At 41.5% G+C, this 18,218-nt stretch overlaps 1 protein-coding gene across 1 annotated transcript; it reads left to right on the top strand.

The window, feature by feature from the left end:
• Positions 1 to 415: 415 nt before the first annotated feature.
• On the top strand, positions 416 to 12,850 carry LOC121292900 (nuclear transcription factor Y subunit beta-like). Its single transcript, XM_041215362.1, has 7 exons — positions 416 to 454; positions 1,960 to 2,053; positions 4,727 to 4,860; positions 6,058 to 6,255; positions 7,106 to 7,190; positions 8,974 to 9,053; positions 12,305 to 12,850. The coding sequence occupies exons 1-7, from the start codon at positions 431 to 433 to the stop codon at positions 12,335 to 12,337; spliced, it is 648 nt and encodes a 215-aa protein (XP_041071296.1). The 5' UTR covers positions 416 to 430; the 3' UTR covers positions 12,338 to 12,850.
• The last annotated feature ends 5,368 nt before the right edge of the window (positions 12,851 to 18,218 follow it).

The following is an 18,218-nucleotide window of genomic DNA, read 5'->3' as shown; positions in this document are numbered from 1 at the left end:
CTGTCCCACATTTACATCGTTAATTATTGCTGTGCCCCTCAGTTCATCCCATCTAAAGCATGCAGTCAGTGTAAGTGAATAACTTCAGTTAAAACAGGGGTGGATGTGCTATAGAATTCACTGACTAAATAGACAGTTCTTTGGCGTAGCTCCCTGTGGAATCAGTTCGATGCTCCTCACTGACTAAGCTTTTCTTATAATCTCAACTATAAAATACCTACTGCACTTCTGGACTATTCTCAAATCTATTTGAAGCAGGTGTTGCACATTTATAAAATATTTTGAGCTATGCAATTTGTACAGGTAAAGTTACAGAAGTAAAAGATGTGACATAATAGTTTAACAATACCTCTGTTTGTTATTTGTCTCATGCTTAGATTTGCAGTCAAAAGGAAATTTTAACATAGTTACACTACTTCAAAGAAGAGGAATGGAGTTACCCCACGGCACTCTGGTCAATATCTATCCCTCAGTCAACGTCACAAAAACAGATTATCTGGTCATGATCACATTGCTGTTTGTGAGATATTGCTGTGGGCAAATTGGCTGTCATGATAATTACATTACAACAGTTACTACATTTCAAAAGTACTTCATTGGCTGTAAAATGCTTCGAGATGCCCAGTAATCATGAAAAGCGCTATAAATGAAAGTGTTTCTGTTTAACATGTTTATTCCATCACTCGCATTTATCTATCATTAATAGCCTATAAAACACAAGGGATAGGAGCTGGAATAGACCATATGGCCTTTTGAGCTTGCTCCGCCATTTAACACAATTATGGCTGATCTTGGGCTCAGCTCCATTTTCCCGCTTGCTCCCTTATCCCTTAATTCCCTGAGAGACCAAAAATCTGTCTATCCCAGCCTTAAATGTATTCAACAATGGATCATCCAGAGCCCCTGGGATAGAGAATTCCAAAGATTCGCAACCCTTTGAGTGAAGTAATTTCTCCTGATTTCAGTCCTAAATGATTGGCCCTTGACCTTGAGATTGTGCTCCTGTGTTTTAGACTCCCTGATCCAGCGGAAACAATCTCTCAGCATCTACCCTATCAAGCCCCTTCAGAATTTTGTAGCTTTCAATGAAATCACCTCTCACTCTTCTAAACTCCAGCGAACATAAAACCAATTTACTTAACTTCTCATCATAGGATAACCCCCTCATCCCAGGGACCAATTTAGTGAACCTTTGCCGTACCATCTCCAATGCAAGTATTTCCTTTCTATGAAGACCAAAACTGCACACACTATTCCAGATGCGGTCTCACCAAAACCCGATTGTAGCAAGACTTCTTTATTCTTGTACTCCAATGTCCTAGCAGTAAAGGCCGACATGCCTTTTACCTTCCCAATTTCTTGCTCCAACCTGTATGTGAATTTTTTGCGTTCCTGATACTTTGAACATCAACGCTTATGGGTTTCAAACTTTTTCAAAAATATCCTGCTTTTCTATTCTTATGACCAAAGTGGATAACTTTACACTTTGCTCCGTTATACTCCATCCGCCATCTTGTTTCCCACTCACTTAACCTGTCTATATCTCTTTGCAGCCTCTCTGTATCTTCTCTACAGCATATCTTCCCACCTAGCTTGGTATCATCAGCAAACTTTGATGCATACCCTCTGTCTCTTCATTTAATATAGATTGTAAATAGCTACAGCCCCAGCATCGATCCTTGTGGCATTCCATTATTCAGTGCTGCCAGGTTGAAAAACCCCTGTTTATGCTCACTCTTTGCCTTCTATCTGTTAACCAATCCTTTATACTTTGCATTATTCTAGATTTTAATAGGGTGAGTTGATTTGTATAAATTACATGCATGCGGACATAGTGCTATCACAGAAATAAACTGATGAAGGTAAACAGTTTCCTGCAGAAGCCTCAGTTTATTTTCTATACACCTGAAAAGCATTTTGGTTTAACTGTTTCTGCCTCAACATTTCTCAATTTTTCAGATGGATGGTGACAGTTCCACTACAGATGCTTCCCAATTAGGAATCGCGGGTGATTACATTAGTGGAAGTCACTATGTTTTACAGTCTCACGAAGGTAAGACTTAATGTTTTGCCTTTGAGTAAAGGAGTATTGAAAATACTCTCATGGGTTTTTCTCCCCAGAACTGATCTAGCCAAGATGACTCTTCAAGGCTCCCTGTTTGAAATGGGCTCAATTCCATTTTCATCACTGTGCCACTGCTAGCCTTGGTGCAGATATGTGGATGAGTTAGTTGTGCCGGTGTTACATGGAGCCATTTCAAGAGGTCTTTTCTGTTTTTGTACCCCTTAAATACCCACAGGCAGAGCCTGAACACAACAGAAACGGCTGCTGGTGATGCACACTGCAAAGTGACAGCATTTTCTTTTAGCGATCCAGTCATGCTGTGTGTTCAGCCAACCTCCAGTGCAGGTAAGCTGTTGCTATCCCACGTGGACTGTCCCCATGTTTAAGAAATAACTCATATTCCTGTAGCTCTTTGCACAACCTCAGGACATCTCAAAGCACTTTACAGCCAATGAAATAATTTTTGAAGCATAGTTACTGTTATAATGTAGGAAGATGGAGAAATCAGCAAGCTCCAACAAACAGCAATGCGGTGATGACCAGATTATCTGTTTTTAATGATTATTGATAGAGGGATACATATTGCCTGGCACACCAGCGAGACCTCCCCTGTTCAAAAGTGCTGTAGGGCAGACAGGGCCTCGGTTTAATGTCTCACCTGAAAGACAGCACCTCCAACAGTGCAGCACTCCCTTAATACTAACTAGAGTGTCAGCCTTGATTTTATGCTCGAGCCTCTGGAATGGGACATGCACCCACAAGCTTTTGATTCGGAGGCGAGAGTGCTAGGATTAGGTGAAGACCTATGATTTTTTTTTTATATTCGTTCATGGGATGTGGTAATTACTGGCTAGGCCAGCATTTATTGCCCATTCTTAACTGCCCTTGAGAAAGTGGTGGTGAACCGTTGTCTTGAGCTGCCGCAGTCCATGTTTTGTAGGTACACCCACAGTGTTGTTAGAAAGGGAGTTCTAGGATTTTGACCCAGCAGCAGTGAAGGAACGGCAACATAGTTCCAAGACAGGATGGTATGTGATTTGGAGGGGAACTTGAAGGTGATGCATCTGCTGCCCTTGCCCTTGTAGGTGGTAAGGTCACGGGTTTGGAAGATGCTGTTGAAGGAGCCTTGGTGAGTTGCATCTGTAACTGTTGCTGTTGTCACAGTGCAGCAAGGATTCCATGAAATTGACAGCCAATGGAAAGGGAATTGGTTCTGTTTAAAATCTTGCAAAGTAAAAAAGTCAATATACGTTTACCATGGGGATATCATGTTCTTATGTTCATGTGAAAGAATCAACATGCTGTAGACCAAATATTTGGAAACTCCATATTAAACTGTAGATTTGAGAATCAGAACATCTGGAAATTTTGAGGAGGATACAGCTATGTGCTCAGTGATTTAATCACAGATGCTTAAGGAGGATTTAAAAAAAATAGTTTAAGTTACATGTTTGGTTTTTAACAAACTATCACGGATGGTGTGAACTATTAGTTGAGGATAGTTTAAATAATTATAAATGAGCTCTGAAGAAAATTAGTCATGTTTAAAATGTTCAGACCAGGGGACTTAAGTGTCACTGTTTCACCACTTGTCACCTGTAGTTGACCCAACACAGACTGAGATAGAAACAGACCTCTCCAACAACTACAGTGATTTTGCATAAAATGATTTTGAGAAATCTTAACTCAGTGATCAATACTTACAAGTCCACAGCTCAAAACTATTCTTAGTCAATCTTGCAGAACATCCAGAAGGCTGGTAGTGATGGGTAGTGGAGGAGAAAAATCATGCTGATGCTTTAGAAAGTGCTTTTCCAGATATGTGTTTGGGTCAGAGTGGATACCTTTCAGCTGTTCAAGGGCCAAGCTTGAATACAAAATTTAGCCATCTAGTAACAATGAGACGAACAGAGCCTTGGGCATCTATTGTGTAGAAGGATGTCAAAACCTTAGAAAAAGTGCAGAGGGGATTCGCCAGCATGATACCAGGGATGAGGGAATTCAGTTATGTAGAGCGACTAAAGAAGTGGAGATTTGATTCTCCTTCAAGCAGAGAAGGCTAAGGGAGATTTTAATAGGGGTGTTCACATGTGAAAGGTTTTGATAAAAGAGGAATCAGATTTAAGATAACCAGAAGGGAGGTGAGAATTGTTTACACAGCAACTTCTGTTCTGATTACACTACCTGAAAGTGTGGTGGAAGTAGATTCAATAGAAATTTTCAAAATGGATTAGGATATGTACTTGGGAAAGGAAAATATTGCAGGGCAATAGGGAAAGGGCAGGGAAGTGGGATTAACTGGATAGCTCTATCAAAGGCATGATGGGTTGTCTGATTCTAATTTTCCAGTGAAACTTCAAGTGCCTGATTTGCTGGTTTGGGGAATTGTATAATAAACAAAACAAAAACAGAATTACCTGGAAAAACTCAGCAGGTCTGGCAGCATCGGCGGAGAAGAAAAGAGTTGACGTTTCGAGTCCTCGTGACCCTTCAACTGTCGAAGGGTCACGAGGACTCGAAACGTCAACTCTTTTGTTCTCCGCCGATGCTGCCAGACCTGCTGAGTTTTTCCAGGTAATTCTGTTTTTGTTTTGGATTTCCAGCATCCGCAGTTTTTTTGCTTTTATCTCTGTGTATAATAACCAAGTTGTTCTTTTGCAGGAGACACCGATGAGGGGCTTGGTGATCATGATGACACAAATGGTTCCAAAGAGTCCTACAGGGAACAAGACATCTATCTTCCAATTGCCAACGTCGCCCGGATAATGAAATCAGCCGTACCTGCAACAGGGAAGGTGGTGTACAACTTTTTCACTTGATGTTAAAACTCTATAATGAGCCCTTCCTATAAGCATCCTACTTATTTCCCATCAGACATCACGCTTTTTTGGGTCAAAGTAAAACAGCAGTAAATTAGAATAGACTGAGAGGAAATAAATTAATTAACTGTAATAAAAATAGCTGGGGTGGTCCTGTCAGTTCTTACAAAATACAGAAAAGCCATGAAACTCAGATCCATGCATTTCATTTGGAAATCCCAGGCATTCTGTTTATAATGTGTCAGTTTCAATAAGTAATAGATTTTAATGCCAGTGATACATTAAGATTTTTACATTACAAAAATACCCTTAGTGACTTTGCAGGGGAATCTCTTGGAGAGACACAAACTGTACAGAGTTAATTGCCCCAGTTAGATGGATGCCATATCCCCTGTTATTTGTCTGTTAAGTTACTAGGGACTACAAGGCTGGAATCAAATTGGAAGAAATATCCAAGATAGATTTCCAATGAATTTCAGCTTCGGGTTAAAACGCTGGCATGCTGGAAGTGCAAGTTGAGCCTTGCTGTTCCATGTTCTGACCTGGGGCACCTTTCCTGACTGGGGTTGCATTTGTGCATTTATGTAGTGCCCTAGTACATCCACAGAATACCTGAGTGATTCAGCGACAATGAAGTACTTTTGAAATTCAGCCACTGTTAATGTAGGCAAACCATGGAATTTCTGCTCAATAAGACCCTACAAAGAACAAATGAATGGGCAGATAATTGATTTCTGAACCTGTTAGTTGTGGTCAGAAGGTTGACTAAGGCACTTTGAATTGTGTCGTGGAATATCTATTTGAGTAAGGGGCAGAGCATTGGTTTGACATCTCCTCCCACAGTGCCTCAATGCAAAATGATGATCTGGATATAAAGTAAAACTGTTTGCTCTGAAACACAAAAGAATATCCTTTCGGGTTTAAGCGCAATGTTCAGTACATCGTACTCTCCATAGCTATTCATAAAAAAGAAAGCTTATACTTTTTGGCTTTTCACATCTTCCAGTGCAGCTCCAAGCCCTTCAGAGCTAAGAAGGCCATTTAAAGTTGCTGTGTGGAAAATTCTTTCCTGTGCTGGAGTGGGAAGTTGATGATGAATTTTAGAAAATTATAATGTGAAATTGCAGCATTGCTGTCTCTCTCGCTGTGCCTAATGAAACTGTCTCTCATTAGATCGCTAAAGATGCTAAAGAATGTGTTCAAGAGTGTGTGAGTGAGTTTATCAGCTTCATAACGTCTGAGGCTAGTGAGCGATGTCACCAAGAAAAGCGCAAAACCATCAATGGAGAAGATATCCTTTTTGCCATGTCCACACTGGGCTTCGATAGTTATGTGGAACCGTTAAAACTCTACCTGCAGAAGTTCAGAGAGGTGAAACTGTTTTCACTGCTATATTTTAATAAACCAGTATTTAAGTGGCCTTTGAAAATTGTTAGTGTTAAATGTTAGTATGCTGGTAAACAATTAGCTTCCTTGTGTTTGATTTCTGGTTGTTTTGGGAAGGCAGACTTCCACACTCCTGTTGGGGCATTTTTGCTGTCAGCCTACCAGAAAAGAAGGTATGCTTCTGTGAATTGAATTCACCCTCGGATATTAGCCCGCCCAGTGGTGAAGTGCTTGCTCAGGACCGTCACGGTCAACGTGCCGGAAATGAGGAGCTGTCTGGGGAAGCAAAGACACCAGCTGTGGTCCTTCTACTTGATCGCTGTGGCACTACGCCATCTGAATATTTTATGAGAGTTTTAAACTTCCCATCCTTGTTTTCGTTTCCTGTGGCCTCGCCCGTCTCTGTTTTTGTAACCCGCTCCAAGATCTCTTCACTTCTCCAATGCCGGTCTCTTGTGCACCCCTGATTTTCCTCACTCTACCGTTGACAGCCATTCCTTCAGCTGCCTGGGCCCTAAGCTCTGGAATTCCCTCCCTAAAGCTCTCTGGCTCTCTCTTCTCCTCAAGACACTCCTTGAAATCTACCTCTCTGACCAAGCTTTTGGTCACTTGTCCTGATATCTCCTTCCATGGCTCAGTGTCAGATGTTGTTTGACAACACTTCTGTGAAGCGCCTTGGGACATTTAACTATGTTAAAGGCGCTATATAAATGCAAGTTGTTGTGGAGAGAGTGCTAAAACCATGTTGGCTCGTGTTTTAAAAGTAAACCTTTTTTTTTTCCAATCACGCTTTTCATTTAAATAAAAAAAAATAAAACTGAATTGAATTGTGCAGGCAATGAAGGGGGAGAAAGGATTAAACACATCAACAGGTGGAGGCACAGATGGCCTTGGCGAAGAACTCACAGAAGAAACTTTCTGTAAGTGCTGCATATGACCATTGAATTTTTTAAAGAACTTTTATTCAAGACTGTCTACTGGACAAAAAAGGAACCAGAAGGAAATGGAATAAATTGTTTCTTTAAACAAAGGATAGTCACTTTGGAAGGCCATCTTAATGACAGAATGCTGTCAGATCAGAACAGTGTTCATATTTAACCCATCTTTCTACAGTGCGTTGCTATTATTCAACTTGCATTATACAGCAACTTTAACACAGAGAACACATTTCAACAGTAATTCACACATGTGTGATCCTGAGTCAAAAAAGGTTGAGTGTAGGAGGGACAAGCTTTGTTGTAAATGGCGCAGACTTCGAGAAGCAGAGAAAGTTGGAGAGGTTGAGGGATTTCCACAGAGTGGGACCCAGGCAGATGAAGGCCCAACTGACAGTGGTGAGGCAAAAGGGGAGGATTCACAAGATAGTCCCTCCATCTGGAGAGGGAGATGATTATTTTCCTGACTTTTAATTGAAAGCTGTATTCTTTCCTTTTTAGTGGAGATTTGCGGCAGCCGATTCAGACATGGCTGAATGTTGGATGAACTGGACTCCTGCACTTGGTTGTTCCCTAACCTTCCTCTGAATAGTTATCCCATGAAATTACTAGGGATGTTTTCCGCTGCTGTTTAACATGAGTGTAGGAGGGACAAGTAGCTTCCCTGCGTTTGATTTCTGTTTAACAGCAGGGAGAGCAGTCATTGGCGTTAAAACTGGTGGAAAAATTGGGAGATGAACTGCATCTGGCAGTTATTTTTTCCCTTTACTGCACCACTTCTTCCTTTAAACAATCGTAGAATGGTTATCGCACAAAAGGAAGCCATTGAGCCCATTGTGTCCTTGCCAGCTCTCTGCTAAAGCAACTCAGCTAGTCCCTGTCCCCCACCTTTTCTCTGTAGCCCTGCAATTTATTCACTTTGGATATTTAACCAATATCCTTTGGAAAGCCATGATTGAATCCACCTCCACCACGCTCTCAGGCAGTGCATTCGAAATACGAGCCAATCGTCACGTATGAAAAAAAGGGCTTTCCTCATGTTGCCTTTGGTTCTTTTACCAACCACCTTAAATCTGTGCCTCCTGGCTCTCGGCCCTTCTGCCAATGGGGAACAGTTTCTGCCTATCTACTCTGTCCAGACCCCCATGATTTTGAACATCTCTATCAAATCTCCTTCCCAATCTTCTCTAAGGAGAACAGCCCCAGTTTATCCTCGTAACTGAAGTCCCTCATCGTTTAAGTTTTGCACCCAGTAAAAGGGGTGCAAAATCACTAAAAGTAGTTTACGTTTCCGATTTCGGAATTTCTGGGGTCGATTAGACACTAGAGGAGGTGCTGGGGTTCCATGAAGTAGGGCTGGAGTTGGCTGCTGCAGAGCACAAAACAACCAGCATACACTTGTTGGGGCAAATGGCCTGCCTCTGTGCTGTAAATTCTGTGTTATGTAATGTTTTTGATGAGAAGAGAATGTTCCTCTGAATATTAAAATAAATCAGAGGTCTGTGTTGTGTGGTTAAATTCCTTAGAAAATGTGACTTAAATCTTTATCTCCTAGCATGTTTTCACCCTGTGATCCAAACTATCTGTCTGGTTTTAGTCACATAGCAGCCAAATTAAGTGTTTTCTGTGAATATTAATTTCAGTCAGAGAAATGCATCAGCCCAGTGAACATTTTGCTTTAATGCACAATACTAATGTCACTTTAATTACAGCAAAAATACAACTGCACTTTTCAAACCCTTAATACATTTCTTATTACCATCAACAGCTAATCAGTTAACAACGGGATTAATCACTGCAGATGGCCAGCCACAAAATGTCATGGTGTATACCACATCATATCAACAGGTGAGTGCTCACCTTTTCAATGTTCAAATATTTTTATGCAAAAGTGATGAGTGTTTGTAATTTATAACATTGTTTCTCATTTTCTTAATGGTGGAATTTATTCTCTTTAATGCACAGAGTTTTAAATCAAACTGTACAACAGGAGGCCATTTGGCCCATTATCGCTACACCAGCTCTTTGAAAAAGCTACCAGTTAGTCCCACTTCCTTCTGTTTCCCAATAGGAGGAAAGACTTGAATTCCTGTAGTGCCTTTCACACCTCATGACATTCCAAAGCATTTTACAGCCTACGATATGTTTATGAAGTGTGATCACTGCTGTAAGAAATGCAGCAGCCAATTTATGCACAGCAAGGTCGTACAAATAGCAACGTGATAATGACCAGGTAACGTTTGTAGTGATCTTGGTCGAGAGATAAATATTAGCCAGGGCACTGGGGAGAAATCTCTTCCTCTTCTTTGATATACCATGAGATCCTCTGTTTAATGTTTCCTCTGAAAGGAGCCATAGCTGACAGTGCTTCTCTGGGAGTGTCAGACTAGATTATGTGCAAAAGTCTCTGGAGTGGGACTTGAACCCTCAACCTCCTGACTCTGAGGTGAAAATGCTCCCCATTAAACCACCATACAATTTTTTTTCCTTTAAGTAATATAAAAATGGACAAGTTTGAAAGTAAAACTCCAGAGAAGTCAGTTTGACTGCAAGCAAACAATAGTTTATAAATGATTCATATAAACCCTCCGGCTGATCAGATGAGGTGAGGGCAAACGTAGTTTGTGGTTTGGTAGTGAGCTACATAAACTATGTAGGTTGCAGGATCAGGCTCTGGTCTGTGCTGATTTCACTCATTGCAGCCAAGGTTTTGGTGAACTGCTTGGCTTCAATATTCCTGAACTGGGGAGAGCAGCGTTTTTAATTTATTTTTAAAAAATGAAGAGGATTTCCTTTCCCTGATTGGAAAAGGGGGAAGAGCCTGATCTCGGCTGCAGCAGACTCTGTGGTACTTTCCAGGGTCGTGCCTGTGGAATAATCGCTGAGGTGAGGTAGGTGCTGGTGAGATGTCAGCACTTGAGCAGCCACTATTTTCAGGAGAGGAAGAATAAAAGGGAAAGAAATTCATTCTCTGTGTTTTATGCTTTGGAGTCACATCTAATACAGATCCAAGAAAGATCAGATGGGAATGATGAGAAGTTAAGAATTGTGGAGGAGCAGAGAGAGATTTTGTAGGTACATGTACAGAAATCACTAAACACTAGTGGACAGATACAAAGAATAATTAAGAAGTTAATGGAACGTTAGCTTTATTTCAAGGGGATTGGAATTATGTTACCAATGTATAAAGCTCTGATTAGACCACATCTCCAGTAGTGTTCACTTCTGGGCATCGCACGTCAGGAAAGATATGTTGACCTTGGAGGAGCTGCAGCGCAGATTGACCAGAATGATATTTGGGTTAAACAGGTTAAATTATGAACACAAGCTATATAGACCAGGCTCGTAGTCCCTCAGATGTAGCAGATTATGGGGTGATCTAATTGAAGTGTTTAAAATCATTAAAGAAGTTGATAGGTAAGGTAGAGAGAAATTATTACCTCTGGTGTGGGGGAGTCCAGAACAAGGGGGCAGAGTCTGCAAATTAGAGCCAGGTCACTCAGGGAAGATGCCAGAAAGCACTTCTTCACACAAAAGGTAGTGAAAATCTGGAACTTTGTTTCTCCCACTCCCAGAAAAAGATATTGAGGCTGGAGTTTAATTGAAAATGTGATTTTTGTTAAGTAAGAGTATTAAGGGATATGGTGTTGAGACAGGTTAATGGAACTGAGGTACAGATGAGTCGTGGTCTTAATTGAAGGGTGGAATTGCCTGAGGGGCTGAATGGTCTACTCTTAAGTAAACCCTGAGGGTGGTGATTGGGAATGAGAAACTCCTCAATACAAGGGTCAAAATGCTGGGCCAGTTGGAAGTAAGATGCAATGAAGTTTCACATGTGAGTACCTTCACCCAAACCTTAATGTGTATTTTCCTACCCAGTTATACTTAGTTACCTGCACCACTTGGGCCTGATTTATCTGATCAGGTGCTGCTGCTGGGAAATCTCACCCCTTGGCTGCATATATCAGAATCATGCCCAGTGTGTCTACACTTTACCAATAGGCTGGGCTGCGTTGGCACTTGGATAATTCACCCTTTTGTATGCACTGAGATTAACCTCAATGGGAGATGTTAACTATTGGCTAATCAAATACAGTTAAATCCTACCAGTTAAAACTAAATTTCTGCCATAATTCCTTATCACCACTTAGAAGAAATCAAGAACATGTAAATATACTCAGTTTAATAGTTATTTTTAAGCTTGGGTCCGCTCTGACGTGGACTTCATTAGCATCATTATTACAATTTTCAGTGACTTTTATACTGCAAATATCAAAGTGTTTAGAAAGACAAGAATATAGATCACATGGGTCAACTTATATAAAGAGAAAAAGACAGAATAATGTCTCCCCCAGGGTCCTAAAGGAAGCTGTGTTGTTCACCCATCACTCCTGTGCTCACTGACCTTTGTTCTTTCTCAGTGAAGCAATGTCCCAATTTGAAAATTCTCATTCTTGTTTTCAAACCTTTCTATGATCTCACCCCTCCCCATCTCTGTAATCTCCTCCAGCCCACAACCCTCAGGGATACCCGTGCTTCTCTAATTCTGACCTCTGGGCATCCCTGATTGTAATCGCTCCCACTGTTGGTGGCTGTAACTTCAGCTACCTGGGCCATAAGCTCTAGAATTCACTCCCTAAACTTCTCTACCTCTCTACTTTATTCAAAATGCTACTTAAAACCTCTATCATTGATTAAGCTTTTGCTTATCTGCCTTAATACCTCATGTGGCCTAATGTTAAATTTTGATTGATATGTTTCTGTGAAGCACCTTGGGATGTTTTGTTACATTAAAAGCATTATATAATTACAAGTTGCTGTTGTCTGACCCGCTATTTCCACATTTTTTATTTTGATTTCGGTTTTCCAGCATTACCTTTCCTTTTTGTTTACTCCGTTTAAATTCAGTTCAGTGTTACAATTGCTGTTGGAGAGCCGGTGCAGACACGATGGGTCGAATGTCCTCATACTGTGGCTTTAAGATTCTGTGATTCTCTGAATCTGAGTTCTCGTTTTAAAAAAGATAAAAGAAATTAGCTCACTTAGAAAGTGTGTATGGTGCCGAATGGAAACTGACTGCATCTTCTTGGTTCTGGCAGATTTCGGGTGTACAGCCCATACAGTTCTCCTGATGGATCACACTGAAGACTTAGAAACATATCAAGCCCTACGATAACAAGATGACTGGCTGAAAGAAAGGCAAACAGATCAGCAAGGATAAGAGCAGTTGAATGGTCAGCTGAGCCGAAGATGATGATCTTTAGCTGCTCTTGTATTATATTCTTCTGAATAGTTGTAGATGCTTTGACAGGTTCCTGGGGTGCGACCAAGAAATCCAGTTTCTGACCCCACCTGAAGGATCATTTCTTATTTACCAGTTTTAAAAAACTGAATCTTTATAATGTATCACAGTTACAAAGTACTTTTGTTTTGTACAAGAGTTGTTCAGTTTTGTGTGGATACATGCAGGAAGCTGATGTCATTGGCCGCTGTGTGTCTGATTTATTACTGTCAGAACTTACTGGGCAGTATCTTATTTTCATATTGAATCATGTTGCTCCTTTTGTAATTCAAATAAGTAATTTCACTAGATGTACCCTTTTAATAAAACAGGTGTATAATAAATTGTTTTTGAGAGTATGAAAGCTCGTGTTTCTGTCCCATTCACTAACAATTTACAAGTTGGAGGTCAGTCTATGTAAATACTTTGTTCAGCACAATCTTTGGACTTAAACAGTGGCCTTTTCCTCAGTTTTCCCTTTCCAAATAGAAGTGGCCATTAAATGGTGATTTACTGCACTGCATGCAGATTTATTCAGGAATCAATACACCTACACTATCAATTTGTACTGGAGTGAGTGACCAGTGTACTAACTGGACTTAACAGGTTACACTTATGAAGTAGCTTAATTTCCCCCTCCAGTTTGACTCTGAGACTATATGCAATTAATGTTTCAATGGTTTGCTGTGACTCTTGTAAAACAGCTAATGGAACCTGGCACTACATGGTAGCACTAGCTCTGCAGGTTTCAGTATCTCTTCTGGCCTCCATCAATCATTTCAGTTAACCAAAGTAGAGCTATGAAGAAATTTCATGTGACACAGCACTCTGCATTGGAGTGGTGTGACCAGTGTAATGAGCACTAATACAAACAGTATTAGGGCTTAATCCAAGAACGTGCAGGTAAGAACATGAGGTGTGGCACTCTTATGGGGGCGAGGGGGAAGTTTAACCTAAAGGAATTGGATTGACTGCCCATTTTAAGGCTCCTCCATTTTATTTTCCATTGAGGCGGCCAGAAAATCTGAATGGGATGTTGTCCAGTCGTATATTGATGATTTCCTCCCTCCCCTCTCCCCCACATCGTGCCGGCAATGAAAAGCCACCCAATTGACAAACCATTTGTGGGAAAAAAATTCATTCCCTGTCCACCCACTCCTTGTCCCCAGTTCAGAGCTCCACCTCCCACACCCCCAGTAGTCACACTCAGCTGCGCCCCCCCCCCCCCGTTTGTCCCCAACTTGGAGCTGTGCCTCCAACACCCCAGCTGATCACCCTCCCTATCCTTGTCTCCAATTCGGAGCTGACACTCTAGAACCCCTACTGGTCACCCTGCCTCCCCTTGTCCCCAATTCGGAGCTGCACCTCCAACGTCTCGCTGCTCTCCACCCCTCTCCAGCCTCCCCACACGGAGCTTCACTTCGAAGACATTACTGACCTGCTGAATTCCCAGCCCGGAGCAGCAGTATGAGGATCTAATGTATTTGAATGCACTAACTGAATACAATTTAATTTGCAGGTCCTTGGTTAGAAGTCCACATTATTTGAAGAAACTGTTTCCACCTGAATTGACGAATGTGTAGGGGTGATGCCCCCTTTCTCTCTCAGAGACCCTCCCCGCACTCAGGCTCGTGACACCAGATTCACAAGCCTATGGCTTGAACAGAATGGCCAGCGAGACCAGCTTCTTCTGATAATTCACAATTGCTTTATCGAATTACCCACAGCCCTCAGACAAGGGCTGCATTAAGCAATCATGAAATACAGGAGGCAGTGACTAGTATTCCAGAGACCCAGGGTAATGCTCTGCAGACCCAGGTTCAAATCCCTCCACAGCAGATGGTGAGGTTTGAATTCAATAAAAATCTGGAATTAAAAGTCTGATGATGACCAAGAAACCATTGCCGATTGTCATAAAAACCCACCTGGTTCACTAATGTCCTTTAGGGAAGGAAATCTACCTGGCCTGGCCTACACGTGACTCCAGACCCACTCTTAAATGGCCTCTGAACAAGATAAATTAGGGATGGGCAATAAATGCTGGCCTAGCCAACAATGCCCACATCCCATAAACAACAGGTCTTATCAGAGGCTAAACCCCCACTTAGTTCCTAACTTAATACTTAAATCTTTATATTCTAACTTAATACTTTAAATCACCCCTAGTTAATCTTCCAATCGTGTTGTAGGTGCCTTGGTGGAGTTGACCGGACTCTACCAACTTTGTTGACTGCCTGCAGACAACAGTGGTGTCCAATGATTTCTGTCCCCAAGTTTACCATATTGGCTGCTGGCCTGACCAACACATTTCAAAGTCCAGTAGTTAGCACTCTTAGTTTATTCTGCATGTAGTCCAGACGAATATGATCAGCTCACGCTGGTCGGAACAATAGCCTTTCCGTGGTGATATATCCCGGATAAATATGATCAGCTCTCACATTGTTTAAACAATTTTCCTGCTGTTTATGACACAATGCAGTGATAGCACCTAACCCCAAGGTCAATCGTGGTTTGAGTATTAAAGGCCTGTTCCTTGTGCCATTGTATCGGGTAATCAGTCTCTTAATTGCGCTAGTCAATGGCAGGTAACGGTATTTCCCTGGTACCATTGTTCAATGATAGTAATCAGTCAATGTCCAAACCCTCTTGATGAGCTACTGTCTTTTGCTAAATGCCTAAGTTAGCCTCCTGCTGCACAGCCCTGCGCTCTTAGCTGCAGCTTGGTTTCTGTACTGTGTGGTAATAAACATGAGGTCAAAAAATGTCCGTGGGTTTGTGTTTCATATGCCATAAATTTCCCAGTTGGAGGGGCTTCCAATCCTACAAATGTCACAAACGTAAACCCGCAATTTTGATCTAAGAGCAAAATATAAACATAAGCACATTTCATGGCAAACAGAATGATAACAATCTTTTGTCACTTTGAGTTTAAAATTCCTTTGATGACTTAGCACAACCATGCAGAGCAGAAAAGTAGTAACCGAGAGGGGTGAATTACTAATTCCAGCCAATGTGGGTCTAGGAAAAGTGCAATTAGCTTCAAGAAGTTGCAAACTCATTAAGGTTCTTGCTACTTATATGTATCCAGTAGTGACCCCTGCTGCTGGATTGTCAGTATGTGAGTGGCGAGGGCAGGATTAAATTCATAAGAATCATAAAATTATGAAGCTCTGGAGGAGGCCATTCAGCCCTTCACGCCTGTGCCAACTTCCTGCAAGAATTCCTAATTAGTCCCACACCCCGCCCTCTAAACATAGCCCTGCGTACTCTTTTTAAGTATAGATCCAATTCTCTTTTGTAAGTTATTATTAATCTGCTTTACCACCCTTTCAGGCAGGTGCATTCGAGATCATAGTTCCTCGCTCCTGACGAAAAGAAATTCTCATCTCCCCTACCTTATTTCCAATAATCATAATTTTGTATCTCTCTGGTTACAAGTTATACACAGAATCACAGAATTGTTATGATGTAGGAGGAGGACATTCGGCCCATCGTATCTACACCAGCTATCTGAGCATTTTAACTTAGTGCCAGTCTTCTGCCTTTTCCCCATAAACCTGCACATTGTTTCTATTTAAATAATCATCCATTGCCCACATGAATGCCTCAATTGAACCTGCCTCCACCACAATTCCAGGCAGTGCATTCTAAACCTGAACTACTCGCTGTGTGAATGAGTTTTTTCTTACCTCACATTTGCAAAACACTTTAAAACTGTGCCCTCTGGTCCTCGATCTGTTTACAAGCAGGAACAGTATCTCCCTATCTACTCTATCCAGGCCCTCAAGATTTTGCAAATTTCTATCAAATCTCCTCTTAGCCTTCTCCTCTCCAAGGAAAACAGTCCCAACTTTTCCAATCTTTCCTCATAGCTGAAGTGTCTTATCCCTGGAATCATTCTCGTAAACGTCTTCTGCACCCTCTCCAATGCGTTCACATCCTTCCTATAGTGTGGTGTCCAGAACTGTACACAATACTCCAGCTGATGTCTAAGTTCATCATAACCTCCCTGCTCTTGTACTCTATGCCCCTATTAATGAAGCCTAGAATACTGTATGCTTTAGAAACTACCTGTCCTGCCACCTCTAATGACTTATGTACATATACACCCAGGTCTCTCTGCTCCTTCACATCCCTTAGAATAGTATCCTTTATTTTATCCTGTCTCTCCGTGTTCTTTGTACTAAAGTGTATCACCCCACACTCCTCCGCATTGAACTTCATCTGCCACCTATCTGCTCACTCCCCCAATGTGCCAATGTTCTTTTGAAGTTCTACACTGTCCTCCTCACAGTTTACAATTCTCCAAAGTTTTGTGTCATCCACAAACTTTGAAGTTGTCCCCTGCACACCAAGATCTAGGTCATTTATATATACCAGGAAAAGCAAGGGTCCCAATAAGACCCATGGGGAATTCCACTATAAACCTTCTTCCAGCCTGAAAATACCCATTAATCATTATTGCCTGTTTCCTATCCTTCAGCCAATTTTGTATCCATGTTGCTACTGTCCCTTTTATTCCATGACCTATAACTTTCCTCACAGGTGTGTTGGGTGGCACTGTATCGAATGCCTTTTGGAAGTCCATATACACCACAACAATGCCCTTGCCCTCATCAACCATCTCTGTCACCTCTTAAAAAAAACTCCAGCAAGTTAGTTAGATGTGATTTTCCTTTAACAAATCCATGTTGACTCTTCCAAATCAATCCACATTTTTTCATGTGGATATTCCTTCAATCCTGAATAATTGTTTCTAGAAGTTTCCCCACCACTAAAGTCAAACTGACTGATCTTAATTGCAGGGCAGATCTTTACAACCTTTTTTGAACAAGGGCATAATGTTTGCAATTCTCCAGTCCTCCAGCACTTCCCCTAAATCCAGGCAACATTGAAAGATTATTGCCAGTGCCTCTGCAATTTCCACTGTCACTCCCTTCAATATTCTTGGATGCATCTCATCCGGTCCTGGTGCCTTATCAACTTTAAGTACTGACATCTTATCCAATATCTCCTCTTTATCAATTTTAAACCCTTCCAGTGACTGGGTTTCCTCCCCTGTCACCATGGCCTGGGCAGCACCTGCCTCGTAGGTAAAGACAGATGCAAAGTATTCCATTTAACACCTCAGCCATGCCTCTTGCCTCTATGTGTAAATCCACTTTTTGGTCCCTAATCGACCCTACTCCTCCTTTTATCGCCTTTTTACTATTGATGCCCTTTAGGACACTTTGAGATTTCCTTTTATGTTAGCTGCCAGTCTTTCTTCATTATCCCTCTTTGCTTTTCGTATTTTCTTTCCCACATCCCGTTTTACTCTATCCAAATCCCTTTGGATCACCTTTATTAAACCCTCCCTTATCTTATTTTGTTCTAAGGAGAATGACCTCAGTCTTCTCCAGTCTCTCTATATATCTGAAGTCCCTCACCTTATTGTCCTTAGAAGAAAATGACAATAAAGTACTGGAGCTGGAAGCAAAACCAAAGAAACAAATCAAGGAAAGGAACAAACCGGACTCAGCACAAATGTCAATCTTCGAGGAGTCTATGAATTCGCTTTTTAAAAATTCTTTAATGGGACGTGGGCATCACTGGCTAGGCCAGCATTTGTTGCCCACCCCTTTTTGCCCTTGAGAAGGTGGTGGTGAGCAGCCTTCTTGAATTGTTCCAGTCCGTGTAGGTACACCCACAGTGATAATTAGCACGTGGTGTTTGTGCCACACAAATGCCAG

This window comes from Carcharodon carcharias, chromosome 21 (genome assembly GCF_017639515.1).
Source record: "Carcharodon carcharias isolate sCarCar2 chromosome 21, sCarCar2.pri, whole genome shotgun sequence".
NCBI lineage: Eukaryota > Metazoa > Chordata > Chondrichthyes > Lamniformes > Lamnidae > Carcharodon > Carcharodon carcharias.
Note: the sequence above shows the minus strand (reverse complement) of the source record. Positions and strands in the feature narration are given on the sequence as shown.